Source organism: Medicago truncatula, chromosome 8, assembly GCF_003473485.1.
Source record: "Medicago truncatula cultivar Jemalong A17 chromosome 8, MtrunA17r5.0-ANR, whole genome shotgun sequence".
Lineage (NCBI taxonomy): Eukaryota > Viridiplantae > Streptophyta > Magnoliopsida > Fabales > Fabaceae > Medicago > Medicago truncatula.
In genome coordinates this window covers 1262200-1282359 of record NC_053049.1, presented here as the reverse complement: position 1 = coordinate 1282359, position 20160 = coordinate 1262200, and the positions used below count along the sequence as shown (strand labels likewise).

Sequence of the window (20160 nt, the reverse complement as noted above, 5' to 3'; positions counted from 1 at the left end):
AGTTTTTAGTTCCTATAAATATTCACAATTTTATTTTTAGTCCCTATAAATAAAATCACACTTTTTAGTCCCTGTGATATTTTCCTTAAGCATTTTAGGGACTAAAAATGTTGATGAAAAATTTTATAGGGACTAAAAAATGTGATTTTATTTTGTAAGGACTAAAAGCAAAATTGTGAATATTTATAAGGACTAAAAATTTAATTAACCCTTTTATTTATTTTCAATTCGTATGTATCTTAATTATGAACGTATATTTTGTTTACAGCGATTGTGAAAAAGACATGAAAGAAGTGATTGTGATAGAAGAATCTCCCTCAAGGTATTCAATCCCTTTAATTTACCCTTCACACAATTCTACTATTCTTTTGTGCTTTGAATCTCATGAACAAACCAATGTATGTATGTATGTATGTATGTATGTATATATATATATATATATAATCTCATGATATTAAGATATGTTAATATGAATAGGTACATAAATTACATGGCAGTGCTCTCAACAATACTATGCTTGGTATTGGTTATCTTCCCTACCCTAAAGACAACATCATATGGTGCAAACTTCATGGCAAAATATCAGAATATTCTCATGCAGTCGATCGTCTATCTTGTTACCTTTATTCAAATAAAGCTATTTTCTATCACGACAATGCACCCTTTTCAAACCAGCATCTTTGGGATCATATTCATAATTATGTTATCAAGTTTAACTCCACTTGTAGAAGGTAGTCTTTTTTTATGGATTCTTTGGGCCATCATAATTGCAGCGTTGGTCAATGCTCTTAGGAAATGGATCTCTAGACTGAAGATATTGTATTCTCAAAATAAATCCAGAAGTTCATAGTTATTATATGTGTCTTATCCATAGTCTACACCATTAATAGTATGTATAATGGACAAACTTTATGTATAGTTTGGAATTTCATTGATCTCTCAATAAAGATTTTGATTGTGCGGATTTATTGTCTCGTCAAAGTTATTGCATGGATTGTTTTTTTTAGTTTATTTTCTTGTTATCGGTCCTTTTCTATATAATCCTTCTTTGTTTTGGTTTGAATTTGACGATTTGAGTATCATAAAGTAAATCAACTACAAAACACATCTATGATCAAGTTCTAGCTGTTTTTGATATAATTTTGTCTATATCCTAAGAATCATCATGAAATCCATTCTTAGTAGTTTACCATCAAATTCAAATATTTGTATATTTAGCCTACTAATTGTTGGATTAATATAAATTTCACTTTATGATTCTCTTGTACATTCACTCTCTCGTGTTTGGATTCAAAAAGAAAATTTAAAAACTGAAGAGAGAAGAATTTAGATATTTTTGTGTAAAATTGAAATCACACATTTTTTTTAAAAGAAAAAATCATACACTTGTTATTCTGAGTTCATCTTTATTCCATTTAGATGAGCTCCATTTAACATATAAATACAATGATCACTACTTTGTTCCTTTTACGGTGCACCAATATTAAGTTCCCTTTGCTTACATGCTCTCTAAAGTAGTGGAACCACTTTAATATGCAATACGATCGGATTCTTTGCTAGGTTTATGGCACACATACTATCAATTCTTAAGGTCAAAACTTTTTTAATATGTGTTGTACTACGACTACTACATAAAACACATTTTAAATCGGTTAAAATCCATAAATACCGTCTAGAAAAGTGACGTAAAGATAAATTTTTTTAATATTTCATTTTTGCAAGCATGTTTATATCGTTAAAATAAGGTCTCACATGTAAATTTAGATTTTTTCAACAAGAGGAAGATTAATTATAAGTTTTTAAAGTATAAAAAAACTCAAACCAAAAGCAAGGGAAATTTCGACCTAGAAATATAATTTAAAGATTTACTTTCCAATTTGCCATAAATAACTAAGAGCAGCTCCAACACATATACCACTTAAAAGGCTCAAAGCAAGCAAATTACCCAATGCATTTTTTTCCGGACCCTACAAAACCAGAAACACCACAACTTTGATCAGTGTCATGTACAAGAACCTCTATGTTGAATATGAGTGTTAAAAAAGACACTAACCTTGTAACCTTTAGGTACCACTGTGTATACACAAACAGTGAGATAACCATTGGTTAGTCCCAAGTAAGATACAAGTAGGATCATCCAACCTTGGTCACCATATTTTGCTGTGAAGTAAAATGCTGGGATCAACAAGAATCTAGAAAGAGTAGCAACCAATAAACCCTTTCTAGATTCCAATTTCAAGAATTTGATGAGGGGAATATATGATGCTATTAGATCCATAACATTGTACATTGTCATCAAAACAAGTGGATACCTAAACATATTCACCAAATGTTTAATTTCTTGTCAAAATTCAATTTGGAAGTTGAATGCATCAAAATATATGGAATTGATAAATGCTTACCATGTTCCTAGCTTGTGTTGTCCGGTATCTTCATACAAGAATCCAGGCATTATAGATAGGGTTAATACATATATCATAACTACGTCAAAAACATAATCAATGTTCTGAAGAAATAGTTCCTTGTGGCTTAAGCATTCTTGTTGATTAGCAACAACTCCAACCTACATGCAAAAGTCCATAAGCTTTTAGCATATTGAAAGTACATATTGAAGCAATGTTGGTGTAAAACAATTCATGTTATCAACTAAACATTGATAATCATTTTATGTGTGATCAACTTTTAGGGTTAGTCATGATTACAGTCAAATATTTTAAAAGATATGAATAGTTGATAGTGTAAGTAATATTTACACCGACAATGCGTCTCGATTAATAAATTTGAAATAAGTTAAAGTTAGAATAAATTACTTCCTGGTCTGTCTCAATATTTTGAGTGTCGGTTGCAATAAGAGCATCTGTAATTGTTTTTGGTCCTTTTAAGGTTGCCTTTAACCGGTAGTATTTTACAATGGACAACTTTGGAAAGTAAATTGCATACATGATAATGCTCAATAGCTCAAAGACTGTAGAGATGCCTAAGCTTAACACTGCAAAGTAAAATTAAGAGTAATAAAGTTTATAGCAAAGTTAAACAAAATTTCATATATCAAAAACATTTCAAAACTCAATTGTTGGTGTATGGTTTACTGTGATTAACAAATTAGGACAATGTTAACTAGTGTTTCTGGAGCACTAATTAAGGAGATTAACATGAAAATCTTGCATTGAAAATTGTAAAAAGTGATGTTTAACTTTTTAAAATTGTTGTTTTCAAGTAAAGTTTAAAAAGTTGATGTATTTGGTTATTCTCATTCAATAAATTGTTGCTTATTTAAAAAAGTCAACTTTCTAAAATTATTTTTTTTGTTTATATTTCATTTTGAATGGCCAAATATATCAAGTCTTTTAAAATCCTTTTTCTTATATTTCAATTTGAGTACACAACTAAAAAAAAGAATAACGTACAAGCCCCTTTGCGGAGTCCGTTGCCATATTTCTCAAAATAATATTTTGTTAAAAGTCTCAAACCACAAGCCACAACTCCAGAGGCAGTTATACCACCAATAAAGGCCTGCATAACATCAATTTTTTTCTTTATATTAGTTCACAGTTATTATCAAAAGAAGACTATTAGTATCCCCTCTTCAACAAGGGGTGGCAAAATTGGCCAACCCGTCAGACCGGCTCATTTGACCAGCTATTTTTGGCTTATATATTACCATAAATTTATTTGCTATCAATTTTTTTTTAAATAACAGAAATATATTTTTTATAACAATAAAATTGTTTAAAAAATGCATTGACAATTATTTTTTCGTATAACGGGTTAGCCCACCAACTCGTTAACCTTTCATTAAGTACAGCGGGTGAAATTTTGAACTCGATCATCAAGATTGACTCGCCCCCTTTTTGTTTTGCATTTGTCATGACTCATGAAGACGATGAAATGCTAGTTAAAGAATATGACATATATTTGACAAATAGACAAATATTTTGGGGCAAATTGTATGGTAGACCCAATAAATTTGAGTATATCGGTACACCAAGTCGTAAAATTAATAATAAATGAGTTTTTTTTTTGAAGAAAAATAATTATTTTCTATCATTGACAACTAAGATAATTAAATTTTATTTACCAAAAGCTTCGACGAAATAAAATTTAATTTTTAAGAATTTTTATTACTCATAACAATGAATATTGATTATTTTTTATGACAAAATGTAAATCTTTTTAGTATGATCCTTATAAACAATGAAATTATGATTTTTCTTATGAAATGATGTTTTCTAAAATATAAATATTGACAAATACCTTTTTATTTCATTAAAGTGATCGTTAATTTATATATTTTGCAAAACAAGAGTACCAGTACACTCAAAATTGTGAGTGTACCATAGAATTTCCCATATTTTGGAGGTTTCACTTACCTTATATAAAATAATTTCCACAATAGAAACGAGAAAAAAACATGAACTTCATTAGGAAGACGAACCTGAATGAACTCAGGACACATAGAAGATAGTTCTCCAGAGACGCCCCCTTGAACAAGAGCATGTGCAATTCCAAAACAAGCAAAAAACGTGCATAATCCGCTGAAAGTTCCAATTCCCCCTCTCCCTGATGTTGCTAGATCCAACTATCATATCCAAAGTTGTAAATTCTTACTTCAAGTTATAATCAATTTTAAAGGTAAAATCAATTAAACTCAAGAATAATAGAAGGTGTCAAAATGAATTTTACACCTTGGAAAGTAAAACCATACATTCACTACTTTACAGAGCACAAGTAAACTAGGTAAAGCAAAAATAATTGATGGAAAGAAAGATGTACTTACAACAATGACCAAGAAAGAGAGAACAAAAAAAAGTGCATATCCATATAAGTTCCGCAAACTTGTATTGATCCTTGACTCGTAGTGAGCCAATATCAATGTTGTTATTAGTGCAAATGGCTGGTAACAGATTGTAAATGCTCGCATAGGATGGTATTTCTTCAAAAACAAATGGAATCTTTTATTAGAACAATAACCACATAATCACATGATATATAATTTCATTTCATATATACAAAAATAGAAGGCCTAGAAAGAAAATCAAAGGAAAAGTGTTGGTAAATTAATGATCTTGTTTCCTGTTCCCGCTCCAACCCATCTTACTATTGCACCAAAGGGGAAGCTAATTAACGTTGTTTAATGTGAAAACTGAATATATAATTCAAAGACAAATAATGTACTTATATATAGGTTATTCTAACTTAATGGACATGACTGATAATAATAATATCGCTTAAATATATATTTGATCCTTGTAATTAGAGGTCGTTTAAAAATTGGTCCTGTAATCACTAATCCTGGCAATTTACCCCTGCATTGTTTAATCATTTAAAATTTCGTCCCTCTCCCCACTTAATCACTGCCACGCCACATGAAATTCCAATTTTACCCCTGGGTTTCCAATTCTTTCTTCAATATTTTGTCCTCTTCTTAAGGGCAAAATTGGAATTTCATGTTTGGCAGTGATTGCCACGTCATCAAATTAGTGACGTGGCAATGATTAAGTTGGTCAAAGGACTAAATTTTAAATGATTAATGATTGCAAGGCTAGTTTGCAAGGATTAGTGAATACAGGGACCAATTTTTAAACGACCCCTAATTGCAAGGATCAAATACATATTTAAACCTAATAATATTAAAATTTCACTATTTACAACACTCCACCTCAAGCTGGTAAAGATATCTATTATTACCAGCTTGAAAGGAATTCTCTTTAAATTCTTGTTGTTCAGTCTCTTAGTTAGAAGATCTGCTAGATTAGAAGAGATATACGGAGTGCAAATTAGGCTAGTGGACATTTTGGAAATTTTGAAGGACATTTTGTAGGATTATAGTTGGGTTTATTTGGACATTTCCTTAACCTGCTACAGTTATAAGTGATAGATATTTTCTTGTTGCTAAGACAAGGTGAATAAGTGGAGAAGTATGTAAGTAAGGGTGTCATGTGGTCAGTGGCTCCAGAATCCAGTATTGGTTATATGGTTTATCTGAAGCATTAAATCTAACATAAAATTAAGACTTACAAAGTGGAAGTGGAGAAAGAGATGTACCTGAGCATGTCAGAGACGTACATGTTGGTTTATCCAATTCCTTCAGAAAAGATCTTACATTTTTTATTTCTATTTCAACTTGTCTGAAGGATTGTATCAATCCTCTTTTTGACATATTGACTGATGTCTTACCAAAGAGAACAAATAACCAAAGTGCAGCGGTAAAAATCTTTCAATGTGCTCAGATTTAAAAAGAAAACACAACCACTTCAAAATAAATAAAAAATAAAAAAAATTATGATGAACAGTGGCGCACTATGGAAAGTGCACTCGAAATGAACAGTACTTGCGATAAACAGTGTGCATGGTGAATAGTGTTTTCTAATGAACAGGGCTTTTAGGATCTCAAAGAGTCCGCGATGAACGCATAAACTCACAATAAAGACGAAAAAAGCAAAAGTAACCGAAAGACTGCAACTAGGGTTTATGCGGAAACAAGACCTCCCAAGATCGGGAGCTCTGATGCCACGTGAAAACTAAACATTATATTTCAGAGACAAAAAATGTACAACTACTAATGTGTTTATATATAGGGATCCAGCTCTCCAAGAAATATTCATTTTGCTACTAGCAGGGGAAAAATATTCATACGGAGATAAAAAAATAGCTATAATCATTTTGCTACTAGCAGGGGAGTATGTTATTCTTGTCATAGGATTGAACTGAAATCGGCAAAGCTTTATAAGAGTACTTATTGTCCCTAATTAATTAGCAACACTCTCTTAATTTTAAACATTTTCTCTAAAATTCATTCTCTTATTCATTGTGGGTCTACTACACTTTGAAAATTGAACTCTTACAAAGTGGTTGGACATACATTGATTTTATCTAATAAAAGAGTGTAAATACTAAAGAGTGTTGAAAAGTGAGTGTTGCTAGTATTCATGGAACATGTCACATATATATTGGATCTTTGATCTTTCTTGGTCCAAGTTTTGCATATTCAATGCTTTAAGATTTCTAATTATTGCAGTGCTCATACACTGAAGAAGAAACGGTCATTGCAACAATTCAAATCCTTTGGAAGCAAAAAGTAGATGATTTAACTATTAGGATCATGTATACTCTTTAAGAGATATTATGATCATATTTATTTTAAAATAAATATCTGAACACTATTAACTCTAAATCATACAAAACCTAAAGAATGAGAGATGGTTCATAGTTTTTGAAATGATGAGATTCTTACAGGAAACACTTGGTAGTAGTAATCTCCCATTGTCCACAAGTTGTTTAGTGCAATGAGGGATCCAGCTCCAAGAATGAAACATATTAACTTCGCTTGGAATTTCCCCTGCTAGTAGCAAAATGATTCTAGTTATTTCATGCAAAAGAAAAACTAATGATGAAAAGGAAAATGATTCATACTAACTATACCTCCATTTTTTCTGGTGCCACACTTTCATTAGAAATAGTCATGCTAATGACCTTTCACAACAAACAAGAATGGATTAAAAAATAATAACGCCAAGGAAATAATTAGAACAAATTGACCAAGCAATGCAAGGAAACAACACAGATAAACTTAAACCTAATTAGAAATTTTATACAAAAATGAAGAATCGATGAACATGATAGAAACTGGAGAAATATGATAGATAGATAGAATAAAAAAGAAAGTATAACAGTGGAGAAAAGGAAACTCGAGAGAATTATGGGATGATTTTGTGATGTTGAATTGGTCTTCCTATTTCTCACCCAAAAAATTAGGTTATATTATTCCTTCTATCTTTTCGCTCCTCAGAGTAGGGAAAAGTCAATAGTGTGTGTTGTTAAGGATATGTGATTGGTAAAATAGCATTTCATGCTCTTATGACGAGTGATCTTAAAAAAAAGAGAAAGATATTATGTACAACTATTTTTTTACAACTTTTGTATAACATTCTTTTTCATACTCACATTATCTTCTTATTCTCTCACATTATCTTCTTATTCTCTCTCTTTCTTTTTCTCTCTCCATTGTTTTTGACCAATGAAAAAATAGAATAACAAGGTTGTCCCAAAAGTTGTATCAAAATAGTTGTTCAAATATCATTATTCTAAAAAAAAAAATCCCCTCTAATTTTGCAACCCTCTAACTTATCCCATTTTGCAACTCATAAATCCCCTCTAATTTTATGACGAGTGATCTTACAGCAGGAACAAAAAAAAAACATTAGACCTATTGGTATTTTTTTTCGGTTACCTTTAGACCTATTGATATCATTAAACAAAACAAAAAAAACATTAATATATTTTGCTTAATAGTTAAGACATGAGCACAAATAAGATTGATTAAGTTAAATGTGGTTGTTTTATAAAATTGTCCTCTAAAATCTACTATAGATTAGACCTATTGACCAACACTTTCTTCAAACCACAACTCTAATTTTGCAGTTGTGTTTATGTTTCAATTCTTTTTCTTTGCGTCATCTTCGTATCTCTTTATTAAATCGAAATTGTCACAAAGATCGACTTGGTTTCTGTTATATCTCCTTCCAAAGAAAGCTGGAATATCAGAGTTCGTGTTGTTCGTCTTTAGTTTGTGAGGGATATGACAAAGGACAAACTTCCTTACTCCTTGGAAATGATTCTAATGAACCCAGTGCCTCTTAAGACTCAGGGTCTCACTTAAGACCCCAATTTTTAAGTGGACCCACACTATTTTTTAATAAATTAATCATTGTTGAGTTGCTTTTGTTGAAATGTAAATGATAAAGAGTTATTGGTAGGACCCATTTAGACATTGTGTTAGATGATCTATATTGGACTGATTGAGTATCTATTATGCATTATTGTTAAAAAATTATAAAAAAAAATTATGTGTTTATGTAGGACCCGTTTAAAACCTCAAAATTAAGAGTCTATGTTGTAGATGCTCTAAGAACTAAAATTGTTCAACACAAATGGTAGACATAATTCCTACAGACATGAATGTTAATAAAAAAGTTTATAAACAGTTTTGAATGGTTTTCAATGAGATTAATATTGGTAAACGGTTTTCTCATTATAAAAGGTAAACAATATTATATTTGCTAACATTTAACTTGCACGAAAAAGGTAAATGGTTTTCTAATCATAAATTAATTATACGGTTTTGCAAAAAAAAGTAAATATTTTTCTAATAAAATAAATGACATTAAATAATATCGTGATAATGGTCGTCACGAAATAATTGATCATGTTTCGTCAAAAAACAAAAGATAATGTGCCAGTCAAATTTTGAATTTTTTTTAATTGCCATAATACCTTTCAAACCTTGTCTATAAATTAGCATCCAACGCACATGATTTTACATCACATCTTCTCACACATTTTTTGGCTAACAGTTGTTTTATTTTCTCATTCATTTGTCTCTACAACCAAATGGGCAAGAGCTCAAACAAAATTCATTATTTTGATCACAAGAGATTGAACAAAATTATTTATTTTCATCACAAGAAATTGAACATAATTCATTAATTTGATTTCATTTTACGTGTAGATAAGCGGTGGTGGATTCAAGAGGTCAAATTCGTTGTGATTTGAAAGAAACATCGTCACAAGAGCTTGAACATAATTCATTATTTTGAATGTGAATATTTTGAGAGCCTTGCTATATGGTACGAGAGAATCGGCACACGAACTGCACGACGTGTTGACCTACATATGAGATTCTTTCTTAATGGATACTAGCTTCTAATTTTTTCAATATAAAAGACAAAAGAAGATAAAAATAAACACTTAGAAGTGGAAACATCCTTGAATTGTGTACTCCAATATATATCCACTTTTTGACACATCATTGAAGAGGTAACTCAGAAGCTAGAGTGATATATATGAAAAATCACTGCTACAAAAAAAAGGTGCATGTAATTTCTCAAATTCTTATAAACAAACATATATGTGATACTAACATGGAGTCAAATAACAATAAAATCTCAAATGACAATAAAAAAAAGTCATTCGTACGTTTGCAACGAAAATACTGTCGTGCACTTAAGCTTTTCCCATATTTTGATTAGCTCCTTTTTTTACTATTGGAAGAAATTTGCAGCCATGCATTTAACGTATCAAAGACTTGGCAATTGTCTGCAGCAATTTGACTATGGCTGGATAACCTACACGTTCTCTTTCAATAGAGATTTGAATCTTGTTAAATGTTAGTTGGGCTAAAATATGTTTTTGGTCCCTGCAAATATAGCGAGTTTGGATATTGGTCCCTGATAAAAAAAAAAAATTGAAATTCATCCTTTCAAAATTTTTTGTTTTTTAAAATAGTCCATGGACCCACTTTATTGATGATTTGGCTAGTTTTTACTTAGGTGGCAGATGATGACGGTACAATCTTGTACATGTGGCGCAGACTGGCATTTAACATATTTTAACATTTTATAAAAAAAAAATTAAAAAAAGGGGAGGGTTTCCAATTTTCCTATTCTTCTTCGTCAATCTTCAATCCCTCTATAATCTTCATCATACTTGTATCCACCACACTTTTAGCCTTCATTCTTCAATCCAAACCCAATTTCTGTTTATTTTTGTAGGTCTGTGACATTTCTCCCTCTTCTCATCTTCTTCATGTCTTCTTCAACAACACCAACAGATTTAGAATTACAAATAGCATCTCTTTTACAGTAGGTAAGTGAACCTTTGGATCCTCCATTATATTAGAACACAAACAGTGAAACATGTTTCCACTTAACCCATCTTTATTAATCTCTAAACAAGTGTAAACTCATTTACTATTATGGTGTCGTTTAAGTTAGTGGAAAGGGAGAAGAGGGTAGTTTTGTTGAAGAAAAAGGTGGAATTGGAGGGTGTGGTGATGGTGCAAGAGTGGATTGATTAGTAAATTGAAAGCATTACTTTGTTGGTTGAAGCTTTACTTTGTTGAAGCTTTTCATTACTATGTTGGAAAATATAATTGAATTTGAATTTGAAGAAGTTGACTAAATTTGACACCCGTTTACAAATACGTTTTCTTTCTATTAAATTGTATTTTGACACCCGTTCTTTTGCATGCTACCCACCATGCACCACCAAACTTGCTTCTACCTTTATGTTTTACCTTTGAATAGTCATCTTTTTAAGTTTTGAGACTTGAGAAAATTTGAGTAATGACTAAATCAAAAGTGGATTGTGTTTATTAAATTCATTTTTGCATTAAAATACTATGATGGCAAAAAAAAAAAACGATTTAAGGTAGTCACTAATTAATAATTTATTTTAAAAGAGGAATCAAATTTTAAGCTTAATGATTGATTTTTTATTTTATTTTTCAAAAATGGAAAAAATATTATTAGAAGAATTTGTCAAGGTACAATTGGACCAAGATAATATTTGGAGGCCTCCTCCACCAGTCTTGTCTAAAGAATTTGATTTAACTTAAGTAGTATAATTTGGTAGTAACGAAAATATATGGAACAGCTTGAATTTGGTCTTTTTTTGTAGAAGAAGTAAGTAAATATCATCAATTCATATCAAACAAAACAATCAGCAAAGTAAAATGAGAAGCAGCGTAGTATGTGATGATCCAAGATGAGTCATTAAATATTTTAGGGTATGAGTCATTAATTTCTAAAAAGATTCATTATAAGAAACGAGTTTGAAAGAAAGAGTGAAACGAAAAAATGAAAAAAAAAGAACATAAGTTGATGTTAGTTGTTAGGGATATTAGAAAAAATACATGACCATCCTTGGTTGGAGTGGTGGTGATGAATATAGTCAGTCATATGGTGTCAAAGGCAATGTGCATTGTGAAAGAAAGACCTAAAATAATAGAGAATATAAACTATTTTTATGTGCTGAAGAAAAAATGTCTCACCTTAGTCTCAATCCTATATTAAATTTTAACTATCAAATGAAAATGAATAAATAAATGTTACCGATGGACCAAATAAACGAACTTTAGATGAGCGAGTCTTCAATTTTTAGCTTTTAAACAATTCAAGTCGGTTCAACAATTCATCAAATATGAACCGGTTCCGAACATTATATTATATAGATACGTAAATGGATCTCTTTTATAAACAACAAATTACTATCTTTGAAACAAAGATTAAAGTTCAGTATAACATAACATCATATATAAATACACGACAATATCCCTCAATCATGTATTATATGAAAAAAAAATCACAACTAATAATTAATCAAAACATATATAATTGTTTTATTGGAACGACATTGTTGGATCAAAAAGACGTAAAACATTCGTGTTCAGAAGAATTAGAGTCGTCACAAGGAGAGTGATTGTGTCTGCCTTCATAAGTGGTTATTACCATACGACAATCTTCTGAGAGTCGTTCAACTCTTTTTTTCACCCGACAATTGTTATGTGTGCAACGATAATAACTTCTGCATATAATAACATGTAAATAATTAATTAGTATAGTACTAATAAATAACGGAATTATGTAACCAAAAATAAATAAATAACGGAAATATTCCTAACAAAATAAATAGCTGAAATAAAGCATATTTAAAGACATGCATGATGCATCATGCATGAAATCTCAATGCACATATATTGGTTTCAAGTGTGAGTGATTAAATATCATCACATCGTCTATGAATGAGTAAAATATTGGATATATAAGATATTTGATTCATATATCAAATGTTTTAAAGTTTTAAGTGGAGATGTAACATCTCACTCTCTTGAGATCATTGAGCATTTGTGTTAGTTGTTTCTCCCGTGCCCCCTAACTCTCCAACAAGTGGTATCAAAACCCTGGTTCCACTTGGTGGGAGAGTAAGAGTGGATCTTGTGTTGGGTCTTGTCTCCGGGCTGAGAACTCACACTTATGGGAGAGATTGATAAGTTTCAAGTGTGAGTCATTAAATTTGTGAGTGATTAAGTCTTATATCACCTATGAATGAGTAAAATATTGGTTACATAAAAGAGATGATCCATATAGTCTCATTAAATTTATATGGGGTCTACATAATTTGATTCAAATGGGAGAATTGTTAAGTTTCAAGTGTGAGTGGTTAAATTTGTGAGTGATTATGTCTTATATCACCTATGAATGAATAAAATATTAGATATATAAAAGAGATGATTCATAGTCTCATCAAATTTATTCGAGACCTGCATAATTTGATTGAAATCCATGTAAAAAATGTTCAATTTTTAAATATGAGCAACTTCGTAGGCAAAAGTCATTTCAAAATTTAATTTAACTTTTAAATAAATTAATATAAAAATATAACATGTCATTTAATAATTAAACGATGACAGTCCTCATTAATTATTTAACAGGTATTTACATGGTATAATGATATATAAATGAATAAATGTATAGTATATTTTTTGAATAATGTTGTTTATATTGCTGGCACTCCTCAATAATAATTCAACAGGGTATTTACTACATGGTACAATGATCTATAAATAAATGATAGTTTTTTTTTTTCTTTCTGAGGGAACTTGGCTTATTAATTTAATCTCAATATATTGTAAGTTTGGTCATCAATCTCTTCTTCATAAAAAGTTTTCTCGTGTGTTACTTGCTAGTCTCTGAACTCCTATATATATGTTCATGTAATGATCATTTGAGTAAACTCCTAATTCCACTTCTAAGTACATATCTTTAAGTACAATCTTGCAATGGTGGTCTACAACTGAAGCAAATTTACGAACAATTTCTTTGGTTTAATAATTGTAAAGCATATAGCACTTCAACCACTTTGTATTGGTTCGTTAAGTACTTCCAAGTAAAACTATTAAACTTTCTTCAATGAACGTAACAATATCAACACACATGTTATGTGATGATCTTTTTTTTTTTCGTAAATAATGGTTGACAATGTTTTTCTTTCCCTTAATTATTAGTTCCCTTCCCTTAAGTCTAAGTAACTTTGGTTTTCATCTTACTATACTATACTAAACATTTGTTTTATTTAGCATGTCTCCTATCAAATCATATATATCTCTCAAGATATATATAAGCATATTTGGAGTGTATAAGAAATATTTTCCTAAATGATGATTAGTGCACATCATGCATGCACACAAATTTCATTAATTAAACCGCTAGGATTAAGTGAAAGAAGTTGGGTGTTTTGGGAACATTTATGTACACACATAGGACAAAGGAAAGGAAAGAGGGGACCCTATAGTGTGCTCTATTGTCAAAACTATACTAATTATATCCACTAGAGATATACATATAACATATATATTCTAACCAATAATATCTTTATTTTTCTCCAATCAATATTTTGTCTGAAAATAAGCCCAATGCTCAGTCTGTACCATCAATCTTCACTATAGCTGAAGAGATTCTCTCTCTCTCTCTCTCTCGAAAGTAAACATCTTGATCATTCCTTTCTTCAGTTTTAGCTGAAGAGATTCTCTCTCTCTATCTCTCTCTAGTTGTGAGGAATATTTATTTAGTTTTGTTGACTACCGACACCCTTATTTTTCCCAAAAAAGACATTCTACCTTCATTTCTCCGGGTATAATGCCTTTGATGTAGCCATGTACTTCATTATAATATGGATTTAACATTTTCACCTGAAACTTAGGTTTGGCTCAAAAATAGAAAATTCAATTAAAATTTGTCACCAGCGTCTTGAAAATTTGATGCTATTTTTCTAGAGAAATAACATTTTCCATTTTCAAATACTACACCAAATAATCACACATACTACTCTTCTCTTCTCCTTCATCTTTCAAAGAGATGGGTGTTTCTTTTTTTTTGGTGTCCATTATAAATTCAAACAGTGATTTGGTTTTTCAACGTTACAATTCGGAGGTGTCTGAATACTGAACACTTTTTGTTTTGTGATATGATTTTTACCAACTTTAAACAAATTAATGTTTTTTTAGTAAGAGAAAAATGCCAAAAATAGGAGTAAAATTCTCACTAATGGATATATATATATATATATATATATAATCTAGTACCAATCTACTATATTTAATTTTTTCTTAACTCTCCACTTTTGAAGAGAAATGAAGCTTGGTATAATTTTAAAGTCTGACTAACGATCGTTTTAGTGAGGTTCAATTCAGATTCTTTCAAACAATTTTAATCGAAATTTAACAACTTCCGTTCAACCGTGGTTAATATTAACCTATATATTATACGTGATAATCATAACATATTTGAAATATAGAAATATATTTTTAATGAAGAGATTAATTAAGCAAGAATAATATGAATGAAGGATTAATTACCTTGGATGAAGACTATTCTTGACAACTTTTTGACCATACTTCCTCCATTTGTAACCATCATCAAGCACATCTACATCACTTCTTGTCTGGAAACAAAACCTTGGCTCTCTAAGTTTCCTCCTCACTTTCACCTTGCTCTTCTCTGCTCCTCCACTCCTCCACCTATCATCATACAAATCAACATGATCTTTTTTCTAATTAGCTTAAGACATTATTAATTAATATATTATACGAGTCTTCAAATAAAAAACCAAAATAAATATGATCCCAAAATGGCTTCAAATTAGTAAAGAAAGAAAAAGTGAACATGATTTGTTTGAGTGAAATATATATGAAGTCTATTACGTGCATGCACTTATAAGAAAGAGAGAAAAAAAACATTGAAATTGGCAATTAACTTTTGGAGCTACCATGTGTTGTTGCCATCACTAGTATTTCCAGTGCAATTCTCATCACTCACAGCTTTGGGATCTAGAGTTCTCACCTGATCAAAAATTCACAAAAGTTTGATTCATTCATTGTATCATCCACATCATTAATATATTAATCATCATTATCATCTTAATGAATAGATATGAAAACAATACCCTAACATTGAAAAGGACATAACATCACACAACTAACTAAATAATTACAATTAAAGAAAAAAACTCACAAATTAATCATAAACTTGAATATCATAGTTTTAGCTTCAATTGTATCATTCATATATTTTTCTTTTTTTATCATTCATAGAATTAGTAAATCAATTACTAATAACTAAATAATTAGACATACAGGAAAGAAAAAAAACTCACAAATTAATTATGAAGTTTTAGATTATAATATAAACTTCAATTGATGTTAAATTTGATCGGATATTTCATATACAAAAAAAAAAAATTGCAGCAAAGAAAGATATTTCATTTTTTTAATAAAAGAAATAAATTAAACCACCTGTTCATTGTTCCAAGGAGTTCTAGTAGTGACAAGATCATTATGGCTAAACCCGGCAGCCACGGTGGTAGTTGTGACGGCTGCACCGGTAGTGGCGTTGGTGGTGCCACGGCCGGAATTTAGAGATTGAGAAAGTTGAGAAGGTTGGGATTGTGTAGAGGGTGACAAGAAACTAAGAACTTGATTTTCTTCAAATTGAACAAAACCCATTTCATGAATAGCTTGAGGGGTATTTGTGAATGAAACTTGGAGATCATAATTGGGAACATCTCTTTCTCCATCCATATCCCTTTTTTTTATGAAATAAAAATCCTAAATTGGATTTGGAATATCTTAGCTAGCTTTTGATTTTTTTTTCTTTTCTTTTTGTTACTTATATGCTTGCTAGCTTAGCTTGATCTTCTAATAGCACATACAAATTCTATGACATGTGAGGGTTTGTGTGTATAGTTTGGTCAACTAAGAGTTTTATTCTCTCCAATGGAATTCTAAAGGGAATGTTTTTCTTGAAAACTATTCTTTATCGTATTTCTTAAGGGATTGAGAGTCTCTATTATTATTCTAGTCTTGTATACACACTCTTTCTCTCTCGATCACACGTGCAATGTCCTAAGGTGTGTTTTTTTTTTTTTTATTGGAATCTATCTTATCAAAGTGTGAGAACAATGAAACTAAGTATTGTCGTTTTTATATGATAACTGAAATGGAGGTTGGGTAACTCAATTAGTTTGAGTTAATGGTTAAAAATATTAACAACAATAATTTAATAATTAATTTTTTTATCTAGTAGCTTAGTGGTTGAGGTGTCTCGGTTCTGACTATGAACCTCTTATTAAATTAATTAATTAATTTAATAATTAATTACTAACCTTGATTATTTTAAAATATATGATAAGGGAAATTGGATTCCATGCGGGTCACTCTCCGATGTCCAGTCTTCATTGAACAATAAAAAAAAATGCAAATTGTAGTTTTTATTTTATAATTGGATGACAAGGGAACGAAATTGGATTTCCCACAATCAACATGCATGGTCATGCATTCAGAATATTGATCATACGATCATGACCAGATTGTTTAAATAAAAGCAATTTTTACTTTTTTATTTATAGTATAAAATACCGAACTTAAATGTAAACCATTTTATCTAAATTAAACAACATTCCTTCATAAAAACATCTAAATTAAACAACATGCAAAACTAACTCCAAGGAAACTTTTTTTTTATTGTAGTGTCCGAGATTCGAATCACAGACTTTACATTATCTCTGTCAACAGAGCTAAGTTAACAGGGACAACTACAAAGAAACTATCTACGGAGAGACATATTCTATAATTATTGATGCTCATCATGTTTCTCGCGTCAGTTTTATTTTTTTAACGGAGTTCTTTTTATTTATTGTGCATGCATGCATTTTTAGTTTTTCTTTTTTTTACTAAGTCATATTTAAATAAAAAGTAAAATTTTCATATGACTTAGTAAAAATAAAAAATAAAAAATTATTAGAACCATTTATATCTATCCTTAACTTTTTTTATAGACAAATGCTAGTAATTAAATATTGATTATTATGTTATTATTTTCTACTTGAAGAGGGTTTGAATCCATGTCCTTTTACTCCTCAAACCCCTCCAAAACTTGCACAAATCAATTGTGCTACCCAATATATATATATATATTGGTGATTAGAGGTGTTAAAACGGACTATCCGGCTCGTGATGGGTTAGCCCATGTCTGGTTCAGACTTTTTCAGGCCGAGCCAAAAAATCCCGGATGATAAACAGATTCGAATATAGTTGTCCAAGCCCGGCCTTTTGCGGACCGCGGGCTTTCGGGCCTGCCCAATTAATAAAAAAATTAATTTTGAAAATAAAAATGACTTAAAATTATTCACACAATATATAGTTTTTTTTTTTCAGACAACTCCACGTAGAATTCTTAAAATTTTGACATTACGACGCGTAGAATTCATATAAAAAAGCAAATAAAAGGGACCGAACCTGTGATAAGTTGGAAACATTAAATGGATAAGAAAGAACAGCTACAGCCATGGCATAATAATAATGATAATTCCCAAACAATTGAACATGCACACTATCAGCAAAGTGGTGGAATTTAATTGGAAATAACATGGCAGCAGCAATTACACTTGGCAATAAAGGATTTTAATTTGAAATAGAATGATAAAACGATATTAGGAGCAATCGAAATTAAATAGAATGGTACTACCATACTTAATAGATTTGCATAAAAATAAAGGTTATGAATAATACTTAAGACAAAACAAAATAGTGGAGTGGGTAATAAAAAAAATTGATTAGTTATTGATAGAAATAATCGGGCTTTCGAGCTATGGGCCCGGCCGGGCTATCCCGCCACGGGCTCGGGTTAAAAATCCCTCGTACTAATCGGACTAAAATTTTGTTGTCCAAACCCTTTATTTTTCGAGCTTTCTCGGTCCGGCTCGGTAGATCCGTCCATTTTAACAACTCTAGGTGATTGTCATTAGTTATTTTAAGGATAAATATCTATAGTTTCAAGTGGATAAAATATATTTGGTGATTTATCCTAGACAAACCCTCGAATTAGTTTTTAGAGAACGGTAGTTATATAAAATAAAAAAACTAATTAGGCTTTGTTTCTCAATAAAAGCTATGTTTTCATTGTCTTTGTATATGTGATGTGTCAAGTCATGCATGTTTGATGTCAATTTCCTTTAAACCAACAATAAGGACAACACATTGCTAATGGAAAACCATATTCAACATTTACCAAACAGATCCAATATTACAATCAAAATGTTATTAATGTTTTCCTCTTATAGATAGCTTAAAGGGTATGTTCGCTCCAAACTCATAGTAAAATGCAGGTCCAAAAGAAGGTGCTAATTTTAATGGTTCACGGTATATAGCACCACACACACAAAATAAAATCTCCAAAAGTATAATTGAATCAACATTGCTCAATGATATGAAAAAGACATATTGCATTAAAATAATTGTGTACCTATGTCCTCATCCTTCAAAACATCATATTTTCATTCATTCATTTTTAACTTTTAAGTAAACATGATTAGGATATCATCAACTGCTTACAAAATGTGGGAAACAGTTACAAACACTAAGAGTAACATTTTGCTATTGGGTAAATAGGAAATATATAATTTTCATTATCAAAAGTCATTATTAATTTGTTATGTTGCTAGTCTCCCCTCTCTAACAAGGAGTTTATTTTCTTAGTTTATTTCCAACTCCAAAAAGTACTATAGTTTAGATGAATAATAGTTGTTAAATGATTATGAATCATGTTTATTCCTTGACAAGTTTGTATAGAAATTCTTCCTCAGATTTAATTTCGCATCCATTTTAATTTTAAATAACCAATACACAAATGATAAATGCTAGGTCATTAATTAAGCACGTGGTCAGAAGTTTAATCTCATGTCACTTTAAATTAATAAATAAATGATAGAAGAGATCAATCCTTACAATAGATCATGGTTGTTTAGTGAGAGTTTGTCAAAAAAAATGCCAAAACTTAAATATAAAAATATACAAATTATCCATGATGACTAGCTATTAGGTTATTACTAGTCACTAGTAGATGACTTCCCATTTACAAGCTTATGTTTAGACTTTATTAAATTCAATTCAATACTAGATTCTTAACAAGCCTAGACTTAAGAATGGACTTTGGGAGCATGATTCGAGTAGTCTAATAGTAATGGTATGATCTAATAGTAAATGGTTCAATAAATCTTAGAAAATTGCTCTTCTCCCAAAAAAAACACTCACTGCCATATAAACTAATCAAAATACCTCCACGTGAGTTAACTCATGTTCGGTAAACTGAATTATAAACTACATGAGTTAATTCACGCTGTGTTTATAACCTTCATTAGTTAACTCACGCTGATATTATAACCTACATGAGCTAACTCACGCTGGGTTATAATCTATGTGAGTTAACTCACGTGAGATGTACCAATGTAGTGACTGTGACTTAAGTCACGTGGGAGGTATTTTGATCG

General features: G+C 30.3%; 2 protein-coding genes across 2 annotated transcripts; both read right to left on the bottom strand.

Annotated features, from left to right (window-relative positions):
- Positions 1-1755: 1755 nt before the first annotated feature.
- LOC25500095 (equilibrative nucleotide transporter 3) lies at positions 1756-5016 on the bottom strand. The gene is made up of 7 exons (XM_013588421.3): positions 4778-5016; positions 4436-4579; positions 3408-3513; positions 2811-2989; positions 2403-2563; positions 2054-2312; positions 1756-1967 (listed from the first exon to the last, which is right to left on the bottom strand). The coding sequence occupies exons 1-7, from the start codon at positions 4919-4921 to the stop codon at positions 1866-1868; spliced, it is 1095 nt and encodes a 364-aa protein (XP_013443875.3). The 5' UTR covers positions 4922-5016; the 3' UTR covers positions 1756-1865.
- A 6994-nt stretch (positions 5017-12010) lies between these two features.
- LOC25500092 (probable WRKY transcription factor 12) lies at positions 12011-16705 on the bottom strand. The gene is made up of 4 exons (XM_013588418.3): positions 16130-16705; positions 15604-15677; positions 15194-15355; positions 12011-12363 (listed from the first exon to the last, which is right to left on the bottom strand). The coding sequence occupies exons 1-4, from the start codon at positions 16412-16414 to the stop codon at positions 12201-12203; spliced, it is 684 nt and encodes a 227-aa protein (XP_013443872.1). The 5' UTR covers positions 16415-16705; the 3' UTR covers positions 12011-12200.
- Positions 16706-20160: the final 3455 nt, after the last annotated feature.

Bases quoted from the DNA above. Each gene is read 5' to 3' on its own strand.
- LOC25500092 (XM_013588418.3), bottom strand. From the start codon at position 16,414: ATGGATGGAGAAAGAGATGTTCCCAATTATGATCTCCAAGTTTCATTC. The intron at 15,356-15,603 runs GTAGCTCCAAAA...GTATGATGATAG, and splicing joins AGTGATGGCAACAACACATG to GTGGAGGAGTGGAGGAGCAG. The intron at 12,364-15,193 runs GTAATTAATCCT...TATTATATGCAG, and splicing joins AAGAATAGTCTTCATCCAAG to AAGTTATTATCGTTGCACAC.
- LOC25500095 (XM_013588421.3), bottom strand. From the start codon at position 4,921: ATGCGAGCATTTACAATCTGTTACCAGCCATTTGCACTAATAACAACA. The intron at 2,313-2,402 runs GTAAGCATTTAT...GAATATGTTTAG, and splicing joins CAACACAAGCTAGGAACATG to GTATCCACTTGTTTTGATGA. The intron at 1,968-2,053 runs GTTAGTGTCTTT...CTGGTTTTGTAG, and splicing joins TGGTACCTAAAGGTTACAAG to GGTCCGGAAAAAAATGCATT.